The sequence below is a fragment of the Saccoglossus kowalevskii genome, chromosome 21 (assembly GCF_978046115.1).
Source record: "Saccoglossus kowalevskii chromosome 21, keSacKowa6.1, whole genome shotgun sequence".
NCBI classification, from domain to species: Eukaryota; Metazoa; Hemichordata; class Enteropneusta; family Harrimaniidae; genus Saccoglossus; species Saccoglossus kowalevskii.
In genome coordinates, this window is record NC_140661.1 from 20,260,586 (window position 1) to 20,274,782 (window position 14,197).

Below are 14,197 nucleotides of genomic sequence, written 5' to 3' on the forward strand. Positions count from 1 at the left end.
TGAATAACAACTAACTTGTAAATTCACATTAAGAACACGACTGAGACACCGAAATATATGCACTAATGTTGTTTTCTACCAGAGGGTACTATATGCGGTGATTGTCATTATCATGCCTATATGTCAACAAACATCGCGAGTTTTTCTCTGAATCTTTTAGTATACTTTTTAATGGTTTCACGCTTTCGGGCCCGTGTCCTTGCGGCGTTACGACGGTGATGACGGATACAGTCTGACGTAATGGCGGATATGGACTTTATCAGTGTTTTTGCAGCTGTCTTGCTACTTTCAGATTCGGTCAGTGCCATTAGTAAGCTTTGAGACTAAATTATGACAACTTTTACCCCCGTTTTTTCATGCCGTGTTGACCTTATCATCCTTCGCGGAGCAGATGTGTTATTGTTTCGCCCTAGCAACTCATTTGCATATGAGAAGCTGACACAAAGGCACAACAGAGAAAGGAGTCACTAGGTTACCCCCGACGTGGATCGGCTACACTAACGTTGGACACCGGGTTAAAATATTTAGGGCTAATGCGATCGACGTTCAAAGGACATTGAAATGGCCACACCAAGGGCTACAGGGACAAATCATGGCCCATTCACGCTACAGCACGACCGTAAGTACACAAAGTAATTCACTGAAGTTAAGAATTTTGGAACAATTTCCGCGCGTCGCTGATCGCGCAGGACACGCGACCATTTGTCGAGAACCTTGTCAAAGTTCTCACCATAACCGACTTGCATGTACAGCGCTGACATACAGCGTGTGATCGCACGATTTTAACGCTTTTGTGTTGCTATTCAGCGAGTTCGTCCAGGCAAGGGGGTCACATTGCCGAGTCCTTGTGTGGTCGGAAATTCTCGCAATTCTTTTTTATATATACGCAATTTTTTCATGAGGGCTGTCACCGCGTACAACAAAATGAACTTGTTTTACAATGTTGTCCAACAGTGTCATGTTACCCGTGGAAGCCAAACCGTATACGGGATATGTGGCGATTATCGCGAGCTTTTTGAACCCGGGTTCATCTTGATACAACACTTATCGACTGTTATATCGCCTCGCAGTTAATAATACGGGCATTCAAACTGCAGTTTGTGTTACCTACTTCAGACCGTGTTAGTAGTAAGCCGCTTTTGGCGATTTCGTTCCTCACCAACGTCGAGTTGCCCACGTTCCACTTGGACAGCCGTAAAAGTTGCCACAATGTTTTCGCGTAAACACCACCTATTGACGTTTTGAAGTGTTGAGATGATGTGCTGTTGTCGGTGCAGTATGAATAACTAGTATCTGTAGCTGTGAGGTAAAAAAACAAAAAACCCGAAACAACATTTTTGCCTATAAGACTGCTAAATTGTTGGTCAAGTTCAGCCATGAATCTCCCGTTTAGCTCCATGCTTCTACTACCAGTTCCCTGGCAAACGTATAGACAGCAGCAAATCTTTCAAATGGATATCAAAATAAAATATAAAAATTACTAGTACCGGGTTAATATAATGACCATTAAAAGCAATTAAATAAAAAGTATATATAATATAGAGAGTAATCACGTAATTACTTTTCAAAGTATTATATGGCTACTTGTTAATTAGCTTAATCTGTTGAAAAAACTAATTGTTGTGTTGTCTGCTAATGACTTCTGGCATGAATAAATTCATTTTTATTTAACTTAATGTACAGTGGAAACTTATTTGTTGTTGCCTCAGCTCTAAAAAAAATAATTTAAACTTTTACTCAAAAAATTACTGAACAGTACTAACAAAATTGTGAATTATGAACAATAAGAGTAAATCAGAATTGTGTGTGTTATACTACCAACACAACAAACCCATTGCCTTTAAATTTCACTATTCAAACTTAAATACGAAGTTTCTATTTGAAATAATAATGGCAATTTTCAAATGATGTCATTGCTCATTGTGCTTGTTGATTGGCTGGCTGGATTCAATTTGTTGTGTCAATAATATCAAATTAAAAACATATAAAATTGCTAAAGACAGGATTTGACTTGCCAGTCTGAGTATAAGAAACTTGATAAAATATATTAAATTTCATTTTTTGCTTGGTCATCCCCTGAACTTAAATTTTAATAGTGAATAATGTTAGTAGCCAACATAAAAAAAATATTTGCCAGAACTGAAAATGTTTCACTCAAAACAAATTGATAAATGCATTTAATAAATTACATGGTCATACTTTTGATGTCCCTTGATTACTGTAAAACATGTCTTTTTCGCTAATTTAGCGAGAGAACTGATTTGCTAATTCAAGATGACACTAATAACCTTATTATCAATTCAAAATGGCCGCCAAACAAAGAAATCAACAATGACAAGAGAGATTCACTAAATCAGCATTTTGCTATTACGTCATTTTACCACAATTCACTAAAATTGCATGCCGCTTTTTCAACATGTTTTACAGTAAACTGAATTACACACAATACACTAGGTCTTAGACTAACGCAAATGAAATAAGACAAATATCAGTGATTGGTTTACCAATTTTTACTGGTTGATGCAAAATCTGTCCTCACCCTGCTGATTTATTATTCAAGAGAAGTCCTGATAATTTTTTTTTTTTTTTTTTTCTGGTCTTTATAACAGATATAAATGTGTGAATTGTACCTTTTTGTCAGAATTTATAAAAAAAGGAACTATTTTTTTTTGACATTTTCGAAATAAAAATTTTGTAAAAAAATCAAATTGACCAGAAATTAACCAGTTTTCTCACATGTTTGTGGTTTTTATCTACTTATCAGAAGAAATAGTCAGTCCGGAGTTCATTTGTGGGCTGATCTATCTGTGTATTTACAAATCTGAAAGATAAAATACCAACCTATCTGTCGTATTTACAAATCCCCTCCCCCAGGAGATAAAATATAAATACCTACAACAGACACTAATGATTTTAATAAATAAACAACAGTGGTTGTTATGACAACCAGTTATATTGAATGATTGCTCGATTTTCCACCATGTTCAACCATGCTTGATAGTCCAGCTGTTTTCAAAAAAACATATGCTATATCTGGCTGGGTTCAGAATTGCATATTGCCCCATTAACTTTATTAATCCATCCCTCATTTTGCTGATACTCTGCTGTGAATACATTGAATTTTGGGAGGTACCATTTATAATGTAGGGTGGAATGAGGTTGGGTGGTGGGGGAGATTTTAAAATACATGAGGAAAATAAAGTTCTATTGAAGAAGAGTTTGTTTGGTCAAAATAAAAATCTATATGTGAATTACACTGTTGTAAAACAAAAGAAAGTTTTTCCCACAGTTCCAGTTTCTCTGATTTTCACATTTTCTAAATCGTAATTATCGTTAATTATGCATTAAATATTACTATTAATATTATATGTGTTAGCTATTGTGATAATACCAAATCAAAGGTTCCATTACCATGGCAACTGAGGGTGAACTTTATTATTATTATTTTAAATATCAGCCACACAAGCTGCTTATTGTAATTTTTCCCCCTTATGTTTTATATTTTATAAAAGTAAATTATTAGATCCCATATTTCTGAATTATGTATGTACATTTATGTTTTCATAGCAAAAAGTACTGTTACGAAGACAACCAAGCTGGTTACCATGCAATGTGTTGACATTTGTATCATTAGTGATCAACACTGCTGCTAATACACCCAAATGTATTTTGGGACATACATTGTACTGTCAGTTCATTGGCATTAATTCTCTTATTTATGTATAAATGTAATCCCTTTGCTCATCATGTTTCTGTACTTGTTTTGATGTCTCATTTTAAAACACAAAAATCACAATTTTTGTATAATAGGTTGTTTTCTAGAAATAAATTCAAAACATTTCATAGTAGCGAGAAGCCCATTTTACCCACACCAATTCATCAGCTTCTACCCCCCCAACATTTTAGAATGGTATCTTCCTTACATAACTGTTGTCTTCCTACATCACATGAAAAATCAATCAGTCTATAATTGTGTAATTTTGGACTTTGTCACGGCTGTCCCTTAAATTACCTGCCCCAGAATCTGTTATTTCTTGTTTTTGATCTCTGTCACAAGACACAACTTTTAACTGTTGCTAGAATTAAATATTTACAAAGTGATTGAAAAGTTTGTTAAAACATTTTCAGCTTCAAATGGTGTATTTGTATGAGTCAATCTGGAGTACAATGAGGTTACTCTAAACTCTTTTATAACCGGATCTATTTTCAGCATTATTTTAGTGTGAATATACATGTTTTCTGCAATTTTCACCGATTTCTTTGTTAATTGTTTTCTAAGCAAGCAGATTATGCTATTGTTTATAAATTTTGAACTCTGATCAACATTTTTTTTATTTAGAAACAAGCACGTTTTTAATCGGACTATTTCGTATGTGGAAGGTTACAACGGTTGACAATGGCAGTGAAAAGGTTTAGTTATTTGTTGGAGCAGAACAAACAGAGTTTTAATTACATTGTATATTCTGTGTTTTGAAAGCAATTCTAAACTTGTCTTTACTTTTCTTTCTTAAAAAGTTGCTTTTGTTTGGGTTCTCTCTCTTTAGTCATTTAGCGTGACGTTTGACCTCTGCTGACCTTTCGTTCATCCTCCTTCATTAGTATAGTACTGTAGGTACAATGTTCAGTACAATGTTGACATTTCAACATATCATCGTACTTAGTAATGTTGCCATGGAAATCATTGTCCATAAGTTTATCTTTGTATATATTGATGTTTCACACACACCAATAAAGAAAAATTGTGCCTTCATCTGTCAATACTATCAGGCACATTATCCCTCTACCTGCACATTATCTTAGCAAATTTAACTAATTGATATCCATGCCACATGTAATTAAAGCTACAGCAAATTTAGCAAAAAACACTTCTTTAGCAAACAAATTGTTCGTTACAAGTCACTGTTTAGTTATAATGAGTTGGAAACCAAAGGATGAAACCAAACGCCCACAAAATAGCATGAAGCTATTTCAAAGTGTCAGGTGACTACTTGCAATCATGTCTGCCAACCTTAATAATGTAAAACTCACTTTGTATACTACGGAAAAAATTTTCTTTTCTGATAAAAATGTTTTTTTTTTACAAATCAGTGAATACAATATACTTCGAGCACCAAATTTTCTTCTCATATAAATTTGGGTGAATTTTTTCACATTTTTTGTATTTTTCACTGAATTTAATCTTAATTTTGAAACTAACAGCCAACATGTGGTATTGCTTCTAGTTTTTTATCACAAATTATTAAAATTGTCGAAACATTTTGTATGAAAAAAGGGGCAAACTATAAATTTAACAATATTGTTTATGGTGCCTAAGGTTGAATTTTGTGCTTGGAGCGTTAAGACTGGTATACAAAAATCAGTAGATGGGATGTATAAACAAGCGTGAGGATTTAGACTTTTCCTGCTGAGTGATTTGAGATCTCATGGTACTTTCCTTTGTATATATTTGACACAGTAACAATTTAGCATGTGACTAAAATAGATTCACATCACTGAACGCGAACAATCCTGCATGCACAAATATTTTTCGCTGACATTTTAGGCTGTAATATCTCACTGATTTATGACTATAAGCAGAAAAATATGTATGATAATTTTATCACAAGGATACTGCAAAGTATGCACTCCAGCAGTACAGTGATCATACACATCGGTTGATGCAATCCCGCACTGCCTTCCTGCATACTTTGCGGTATCCTTATGATAACCGCATATCATGTTTCTGGTTCATGCATCATTTAAAAACGTACATATTACATCGATACAGCTTTTTTAAAAAGTTTTAGGTCAGAATTTTCAAAAATAAATATATATAGCAATAAAGAAACAAATTTTAAAATAGTTTTATTTCTTTTCTGTGTCTGAATGTTGTTGTTGATTCAATCACTATTCTTACGATCACAGCACTCTATCAGTTTGATCTTTGTCAGGTCTAAATTTAATCCAAAATGTGAAAAAAAAATTGTAAAATGTCATGGTAACTATAATTGGCTAGTAATGTCGCTTGTTACACCTTATTCGACTAATTATTTCAAGATTATTAAATACATTGTGTAATGCAGAGTTTGTTTCCACCCGTTGTGGTATGCATACAGAACATTGTATGGATGACATGCAATGTATGTCAATTTGACGTACACACACTTCACCTATGACCTGTACTTGCTGGTTGTTATGTATACCTATGCCAGTACACTTATTTACTGTAAAGTACTTTAGTTTTCCTTGAAATTTATTTGATACTAGAACGGATGAAACAGTTAAATTAAAATCCAGTGAAAATACCTTTTTTTATCTATAACTTATCCCCAACTCAGTGAAAATAAATTTCATAGGAAACATCCATAATGTTTTTTCGGCAAAGATGTATCTAGCTAAAATAAAGTATTTTACAGTATTACCGGTATCTTGCTAGATACAGGCACATTGATTGGGACAGGCAGATTCATTCCTTAATCTGAGATCAATTAATAGAAACTTTAATTTATTATTTCTGCCCCTTTTGTAACTAAATGTTGCAGAGATATTGACTAGGTTCACTGTTTTGTGAAGGAAACAATATATTCTAGTGTTAACTTTGATGTTCACTTGAAGTATGCAAATGAATTGCAATTTATATGCAAATTAACTATTTTATATGCAGATATATTACTAAGTATACCAGTGTATATGAGCCGTTATTCCATATTAATCCAGTTTGGACATATTCTGATAATGAGGACTTATAGCTGCCACCCAGTGCATCTGTTTGTGTTCATCTGCACTGATATCCCAATGCCTAGACTGATGACATTCAACTTTATGTACAAGTGTCATAAAATTCACTCTACTAAAACAAAAGTAAGTGAAACATGTAAATAGAGTTGCTGGTTTGCTCAAGTTAGCATCACGTCTCAACAAATTTGACATACTTGCAATCAGTGATGTTCGGTATCTGATTTTTTTTTAAAAACATGTTTAATCTTTGAAGGTCTTTTCCAAGAAATTGAAAACAAATATCTTTTCAACTATGGCATGTTATAGAATTCACGCTGCCGGTGTATCTCAAATGGTAGAATGGTAGTTCCAAGGGTCCATTAATCCTTTCACCATTACATTTTTCCACAAATTTTTCTGCATATTTTTCTTATATATTCTTCAATATTTCTGGAAATGAACCCTACCGGTAATTTTGGAGCCAACAGGCAAAGTTTGAGTCAATTTTAAGTTCCTATTCAACAAATTTGTCTGTTTTTATTCCAATCTTCAGAAAGAAAGTATAAACTATAAACGAAACTATTTTGTGAATTTCTGATGAAAAGAGGGAACTGTGATGAAATGGTTAATTTTTTACTTTGGGTGTGTCCAGTTGCATTTCATTAAGTGGAACAGGGTGATGGTCACAGGACTGTTCATAGAATTTGACTCCAGCCCAGCAATTAATTATTGACCCAAGGTCAATAACCATGCTTTCTAAACACTATTCTCCTCCAGTAACACCTCAATAAAAGTAAAACCAATTTACTCCTCAGAAGGAAACATAAACCATCTATATAAATCTAATAAAACTCTGAAAGTTTCGTGACCTTGTGATTTATTGAATGTCCCCTCTTCAACCAGATACATGTATTTGTAACCAAATTTTTATTAGTTCTGGACACTATTCTATTAGTCTGAATTGGTAGTCTGAATTGGTAGTCAGAATTGGTAGGTAATAAACTTTCCTACAGAATTCAAAAAAATTCTCTCAGATCCAAATAAACTGATGTTAGAAACTTTTCACAGATTGTTCAGTGTTTATATACATACCATAATATTTTCCAACAAAATTTAGTGGAATATTTTGCACTTTTCTATTTTTGTTATGATTTTACAAGGAATGGTCATAATTTGCAGATGCTAATAGAAAACAAATTTCAAAGTCAAAACTGAATACCAATAAAATCAGTTGCCATGGCAGCCATTTGTTTGGACACAATTTTCATTAACTTTCTAATAAATCATTTTAAACAAAGAACAGGAAATGATTGAAAGCAACTTCTATGGCTGGTTGACATGTCTTTGTTATTTCATAAATCAATTTTTGATTAACTTGCTCATTAGATTATGTACTCATGTTTTTTGGAATAAAAGAAAATGTTTATGGAGTAAAAGAACCGATTTTTACTATTTTAGGAGAAAAATATTATATAAATATAATGAAAATATTTGAAGGTGAAACAACTGATTGTTATCCTTTTTGAAAAACAAAACAAAAAAACAATAGGTTGTCATCCTGTAAAAAAAGTAAAATCTGCTGAAAATTCTAGAGAGACTCAGATTCATGTAATATCATAGATTTCAATTTAGCTAGTCTTCTTATAGTATCAAAGTGAGTATCCTCGGGGGCGGAGCTACGTCTCAGACGTTCCACGTTGCGAAGACGCGTACCACTGTACCATATATTTATATGGGCTCTGAGCGCGCTGCTGAGGAACGAGGAACGCCAAGCGATTCAGAGCCAGTGAAAAATCGAGAAAATAACAGGAACTCAACTTTGAAGTAATCCTGAACAATCAAATTTATATATGTTACACACGTAGGGCTAATCTTGTTACACTGTTCAAGGGAGTCTCAACAACCATTCCAAAGTACCTTTTTCAGCCTTTGTTTTCACCGTTATGGTTGCCATGCGGTGAAAACGTCTGGATGTCCGCCCCGAGAATTGTAGGCTGTAATTGCCCACAGTTACATACTGTAAACACATTATTTATTCACAGGATTTCAATTTGAATTTTTTTTCACTGATATCTGAAATACTAAATTGAAATCCATGGAAATACTATTAATCACCCCTTCAGTAAAAATAAATCCCGGCAAAAATACTTTTTTTCCTATATTTTACATTAAATTCATTAAAAATCAGTGAAAATAAATTCTCTACAAAACACCCAAAAAGTCTTTTCAGCAAAAATTAATTCCAGCTAAAATAAAGTATTTTACAGTATTTAATATTGCAATAGAAGCCATTAATTTAAAATACAGTGAATATGCTCAAATTATCAAAATAGTGAAATTAAACGTCAGTAAATAATAAAATAACAAACATTACGATTCTTGAGCACATGTTGTACAAATATATGTATTGGCTGATTTTTATTTTCCGCTGATTTATTTAATTTCTGGTTCACAGAAAATTGTTTGTTGATTTTAATATGTTGTGCCAAAAATACATGGAATGGTAATAATTATAACCAGAGGTACATTACTTGGGGTTTGCAACTCGCATAGTACTGTAACATCATGTCAAGATCCCATTCAAGTCTCATCTCGTAGATAGCGAGATTGAGGCTACGACCTTCTGACATGACAAATATCAATGTTCAAGGTTTGTAATGAAAAAATAAAACTTTTCTTGCCACTATCATAGTGAAAAATGTAATACATCGAAAAAGTACAGAAAATATAGTTCTCGTAATCCGTCATATCGTGGGCAGCTATTTTGATCCACCTGGACATCCCAGTATCCGAGTTACCTCGGGCATGCGCATTCGCATTTTTCTGAGTTGGAACGCTTATGCAAGAGCGAGATTGTAACAGGATCTTGATATCATGTCACCGTAGTTGCAAACCCCAAGTAATGTACCTCTGGTATAACTAATGAGTTGAAATATACAAGGATTTAGTCTTCTACATAGCAACAATTTGAACAGTTTGATTTAGTCATGGCGCTAACAGGCTATGGCTATAAAAGTTTATTTTGCCATAGCAACAATAATGTCAATATTTATGAGGTTTCACACTCCATGCTCTACAGGTCAAAAGTCAGACATCACTAAATTAAGACTGTTTATTATTAAAAAAATACAGCTTTTGCGGTTATAGTCCTGTTATGTCTTCACCTGTGAGGCTCTATATTCACTGTGTACATTGTTGTAAATCTTCCCTGCGGACAGTCTGTATGTAGACTTGGTTTCATTGAATAGTTTTGTGTGCACAAGAAAACCCAATAATTTTAGGAAGTCTTTCTACTTGTCAAAATAGTATTTAATTTACAAAAAAAAGTTCTGAAATTCTAAATATTACTCCGAGTTTTGCTTATTTCTGTTCAAAACATATCTACCGGTATTTCACTACAGAACAGAATATAATTTTTAGGACCATACTGCTGTGCTATATTATCCTGTCTTTTTAGTACTCTCAGCGCAACAAAGCCATTCCCTTCATCTTTATAAAATATTTCTGAATTTCAAAATTCAAACTGAAACAAGAGATTTCTATTGGCCGATTGAATAACATTGGAACTATTCCAAATGATGTCAATGCGCTCGTTGATTGCCTTCAACTGCCATAGGCATTAATTAATATTTATAATGACGAAAGGAAAGCTTTTGTTGTGCATAGAGTAGTAAGTAAAATCTTGTGACTTAAAGCAGAGGGGTTGTCACATGTTTAAGTGGCAATAACAACACACGCTAAAAATGAAAAAGCTTATGGGTAGACGCATATTTGTAAAAAATGACATGTTATCGCCATATACACAGGTGACAATTACTCAACCTCCCCTTGCTTTATAGTTGTATTACACTTAGTTCAAGTCCTTGGTGTCAGTAACAGACAATCCCTCTGAAGGTAGTGTATTATAAGGTTATTACGAAGATACCTCAAAGTATGCACAAAGACAGCGGAGGTCTGAGTGCATTCTTTAAGGTATCTTCGTAATAACCTTATTATTATACATCTTAATTTCCTTCCACGAATACATCATGGGAATGCCGAATTCCAAAAAGTTTAGAACAGAATCAGCGAACTTCTTTGTATGGAGTCCAGTCAAACCCTGGTGGCAGCCATGTTTGTTTTTATTATTAGAGGAAGCTTATGCGCGTAATCATTCCATATTTGGAATTCGCATTTCCTAATATGGTAGGATGAAAATACGGTGACAGATGTATAATAAATGGCAACATCGCTAGGTATCATCAATAGCTAACAAATTGTGACTTTTTTTTGGCTGCTATGATTTCTTTCAGAAAAGCACGTACCAGCACTTTACTCAATCCACCCCTCTAATGACAATGGTTTCACCTAAAGTACGTATTACCTAGCTCCAGGTAACGCACGGACCGAGTTGAATGATTGCGTTGTCAGTCAATTCATGCCCTAACAATGCCCCTTACTCAGACTTGATCTGAAAATTTGCTGTAATTCTGTCAATCCAACCTGATCCAATTAGAAAAACTTAAAATAGATATATACTTGGCACTGTGCCAGAGACTGCGGTAGGATGGTCCTACTACTACTAGCAGTTTCCAGTCTGTTGATCGTATTCTCTTGTATGAATTGAATTTACAGTGTACTTATTGCCGGTGACACATGCTGTGCACCTTATTGTTCAACAAGGAACAAATGAAAACGGCATGTACGAAGGACTACAAAGAAAACTTTCTTGTACACTGTTTTCATACATTCTATTCTTAACAGGGGTTTGTGGCCCTGAAGTATTGCATAATCCTCCATACAATGTGCTGTGCTTGTTAAATTGTTACGTGCGTTGACTTCCAGTGTGCGTTATGCCTATACAAACTGCCTTAACAGGTTCGTAACTGGTTATTTTAATACTGTTTATTTCACTGACTTCTCTCCCGCAAAGACATATCAAGCTAGGACAACTGCCGTGCCTAGCGACTACAGCTTGCTGGGAATTCTAGAAAGTTTATCACATCCTAGCAGTGGTAATTTGACTACTGTAAAGGGGTTAATTATTCATTGGGATTTAATTTTGCTTATTTCGCTGACTGGAAAATGCGCTAAATTAAAACCCAGTATAAAATATGTCAAATTTAGCATAGAACACATTATCTAGATAATAAAACTGTGAATTTAAAACCCATTGAATATGCCTGAAATGGTAAATCAGTGAAATTTAACAGTATTTTTTATTTATTTTACAGTATTATGAATACTGTATGTAGAAAATGTTTTTAATGTTGATTTTCTGTGTGTTGAGTGAAATGCAAAATAATTTAACAGAAAATGTATATATTATTTTACTAGTATTTTGAGCAATGTATAACTACAGTAAACATAAACTTTCAAAAATTTCAAGTCAGTGAAAAACACGAAATTGCATTGTAGCCATCAAAATTTCCATCAGTTAATTCACAACAAATACATGTATCACTAAGTTGTGATAATCTCTAAGTCTATGTAAAATATAGAGCTGTCTATAGTAGCTCATTCTGCAATGGGGTAGGTGTTGTAAATTACATTATTATTATGGAACTTCAGTCAGTTTTGTCACTAAGTCCACCTTAATGTAAATTCTGTTCTCTGTAATCATTGTTAAGCATTAGAAATGTTCCAAAAAAATAACATAAAATATGTATACAAATCGGGGGGGGGGGGGGGGGGCTGGAGATGACAGGTTAATGGAATGTTATCTAATCTGTTAGTTGGGTTGTAGCACTATATTTCGTTAACAGACAGTGATACACTGTAAATTTAAAGGCACCCCAAAGTCCAAAGGGTGCGTGTTTATTATATACTGTATTTGCTTGAGATAAGCTTATATAGGGTTCATAATGGACCTTGACAAGTACGAGTATGTGCAGCTAAGTTTCTTTCACATCTCCGTGATGTACACTTGCCACCAAGTTTCAGTCAAATATTTTTATTTTTTATAGATCCCTACATTGCCCAGATTTTGATGTAAATGTATGAGACTATAGTTAATTAAAATGCAAAAATGATTTAATTAATTAATCACTCCACTCAAAACCTAGAATTGTCATCCAGTTTTCTATTTTATTATATATTTTTAATTTTAAAGTGATTTTAATAGTATAGCGTATCAATACTCATGTTACTGTGTCTGGGAGAGCGGTTTTTAGCTGTCAGTTTATTTTCAAAAAGCCAGGCATTAATTATTATTACCAGAGGTACATTACTTGGGGTTTGCAATGCTCATAGTACTGTATGGTGACATCATGTCAAGATCCCATTCAAGTCTCATCTCGTAGATAGCGAGACTGAGGCTACGACCTTACAACATGACATTGGCGGTTTGTGATAAAACAATAAAACATGTATTACCACATTCATAGTGAAAAAATGTAATACATCGAAAATGTACAGAAAATATAGTTATCGTAATCCGTCATATCGTGAGCAGCTATTTTGATCCACCTGGACATCCCAGTATCCTAGTTACCTTGGGCATGCGCATTTGAATTTTTCTGAGTTGGAACACTTATGTGAGAGCGCGATTGAAACGGGATCTTGATATCATGTCACCGTAGTTGCAATCCCCAAGTAATGTACCTCTGTTATTACTTATATATAGTAATTATGATAATAATTAAATGTCCATTTGTTTTGATTTTGTCCACAAAAAATTCAAATACACAAACAGTAAGCACTTCTAATATATAAGGATTATCTTGTGACCTGATCACCTGACTTGAGGCTTTAATTAACCTTTAATTTTTCTGCACTTATTTCTTATATTTTCAATATTTCTGGAAATGAGGCCCAATTTTGGAACCAGCAGACACAATTTCAGTAAGTTTTTGGTTTTTACTCAAAAAATTTGGCTATTTTTGTCATTAACCTTCTGAAAGAAAGTGCAGACTATAACCAGGATTATTTTGTGAATTTGTGATGAAATGAGGGAACTGCTGGTGAAAGGTTAAGTTAATGACAGAGTTTCTGTAGTTAAAATAGGTAATATTTTAATTATTGTCTAAGAGAGGTAGATTTTAACTACATAATCTACTAATTGTACAATTTGCTGTTCCTCTGGACAGTTGAGTAATGTGTTTACTAACTAACTAACTAACTAGCCAGAAAATAAAAAGTGTCTGGGCTAAAAATAATATCCAAATAAAAGACTGTCACTAAATATTTAGTCCCCGTTCGGACGGAGTCCGAAAACGGGGACTTATGTTTTGCCCTGTGTGCGTCCGTCCGTGCGTCCGTGCGTCCGTGATCACCTGTATCTCGAACATGCATGGACCGATTATGTTCAAACTTCACTCATACATCACACATTATATGGGACATATGCACATGCATTTTTTTCATGATCCGATTAACGATAGCCGAATAGCGGCCATTTTAAGGCCGAAAATGCATCAAAATGGCACATTTTCACCATTCCGGACCCGGATCTCAGTTATGCATGGACGGATTTCGTTCAAATTTGGTACATACATTAAACATAATAGGACCTTGATGCACG

General features: G+C 33.9%; 1 protein-coding gene across 1 annotated transcript in view; it reads left to right on the top strand.

Annotated features, from left to right (window-relative positions):
* Positions 1–443: 443 nt before the first annotated feature.
* Positions 444–14,197, top strand: part of LOC102807711 (uncharacterized) — a 54,078-nt gene continuing 40,324 nt past the window's right edge. The window contains exon 1 of the mRNA XM_085495065.1: positions 444–619. Coding sequence (XP_085351191.1) covers positions 562–619 — 58 coding nt within the window. The 5' untranslated portion in view covers positions 444–561. The remainder of the gene's footprint in view (positions 620–14,197) is intronic.